This window comes from Priapulus caudatus, unplaced genomic scaffold (assembly GCF_000485595.1).
Source record: "Priapulus caudatus unplaced genomic scaffold, Priapulus_caudatus-5.0.1 Scaffold95, whole genome shotgun sequence".
Taxonomy (NCBI): Eukaryota; Metazoa; Priapulida; class Priapulimorpha; order Priapulimorphida; family Priapulidae; genus Priapulus; species Priapulus caudatus.
The window spans coordinates 300,031-300,792 of NW_014577156.1; the positions used below are offsets into that span (position 1 = coordinate 300,031).

General features: G+C 40.9%; 1 protein-coding gene across 5 annotated transcripts in view; it reads left to right on the forward strand.

The window, feature by feature from the left end:
• The window catches only part of LOC106804990 (mannosylglucosyl-3-phosphoglycerate phosphatase-like), a 61,703-nt gene that overhangs the window by 29,444 nt on the left and 31,497 nt on the right, over positions 1-762 (forward strand). For all 5 annotated transcript variants that reach the window (XM_014806428.1, XM_014806430.1, XM_014806429.1 and 2 more), the window contains one exon: positions 474-641. In XM_014806428.1, the coding sequence (XP_014661914.1) occupies positions 474-641 (168 nt within the window). The remainder of the gene's footprint in view (positions 1-473; positions 642-762) is intronic.

Sequence of the window (762 nt, forward strand, 5' to 3'; positions counted from 1 at the left end):
AATATACCCTGTGCCAATAATGATGTTCGGAAAATATACCCTGGGCCAATAATAATGTTCGGAAAATATACCCTGTGCCAATAATGATGTTCGGAAAATATACCCTGGGCCAATAATAATGTTCGGAAAATATACCCTGTGCCAATAATGATGTTCGGAAAATATACCCTGGGCCAATAATAATGTTCGGAAAATATACCCTGGGCCAATAATAATGTTCGGAAAATATACCCTGTGCCAATAATGATGTTCGGAAAATATACCCTGTCCAGCAACACGTCTCCAGTAACTTTAACAATGGGAGTGCCCCCCCCCCCGGGTTAGTTCCTGGTAATAAGTTTTTTGCTTTGGTGGATGGTGGGAAATGACAATTTTATTAACCAAACCACAGGGCAAACCAATACATTATTATCATCAGATATATCATCGGCTGTACATGACGTGTGATTATATGTATGACATTTTGTTTTCAGGTAACATGATAGCAGATATAATGCTGGCAGCTACACATGCGAACGTAGCACTTTATAACGCTGGTACACTAAGGTCAGATCGAGTGCATCAGCGCGGAGACTTTACGATGAAGGACCTGATCAGCATTCTACCAATGGTTGACAACCTCGTCGTGCTGAAAATTACTGGTACACATAAACAGTATATTATATTATGTTATGTCATGCCTTATGTCCTTGCTCGTCTCTCTCTCTCTCTCTCTCTCTCTCTCTCTCTCTCTCTCTCTCTCTCTCTCTCTCTCTCTCTCTC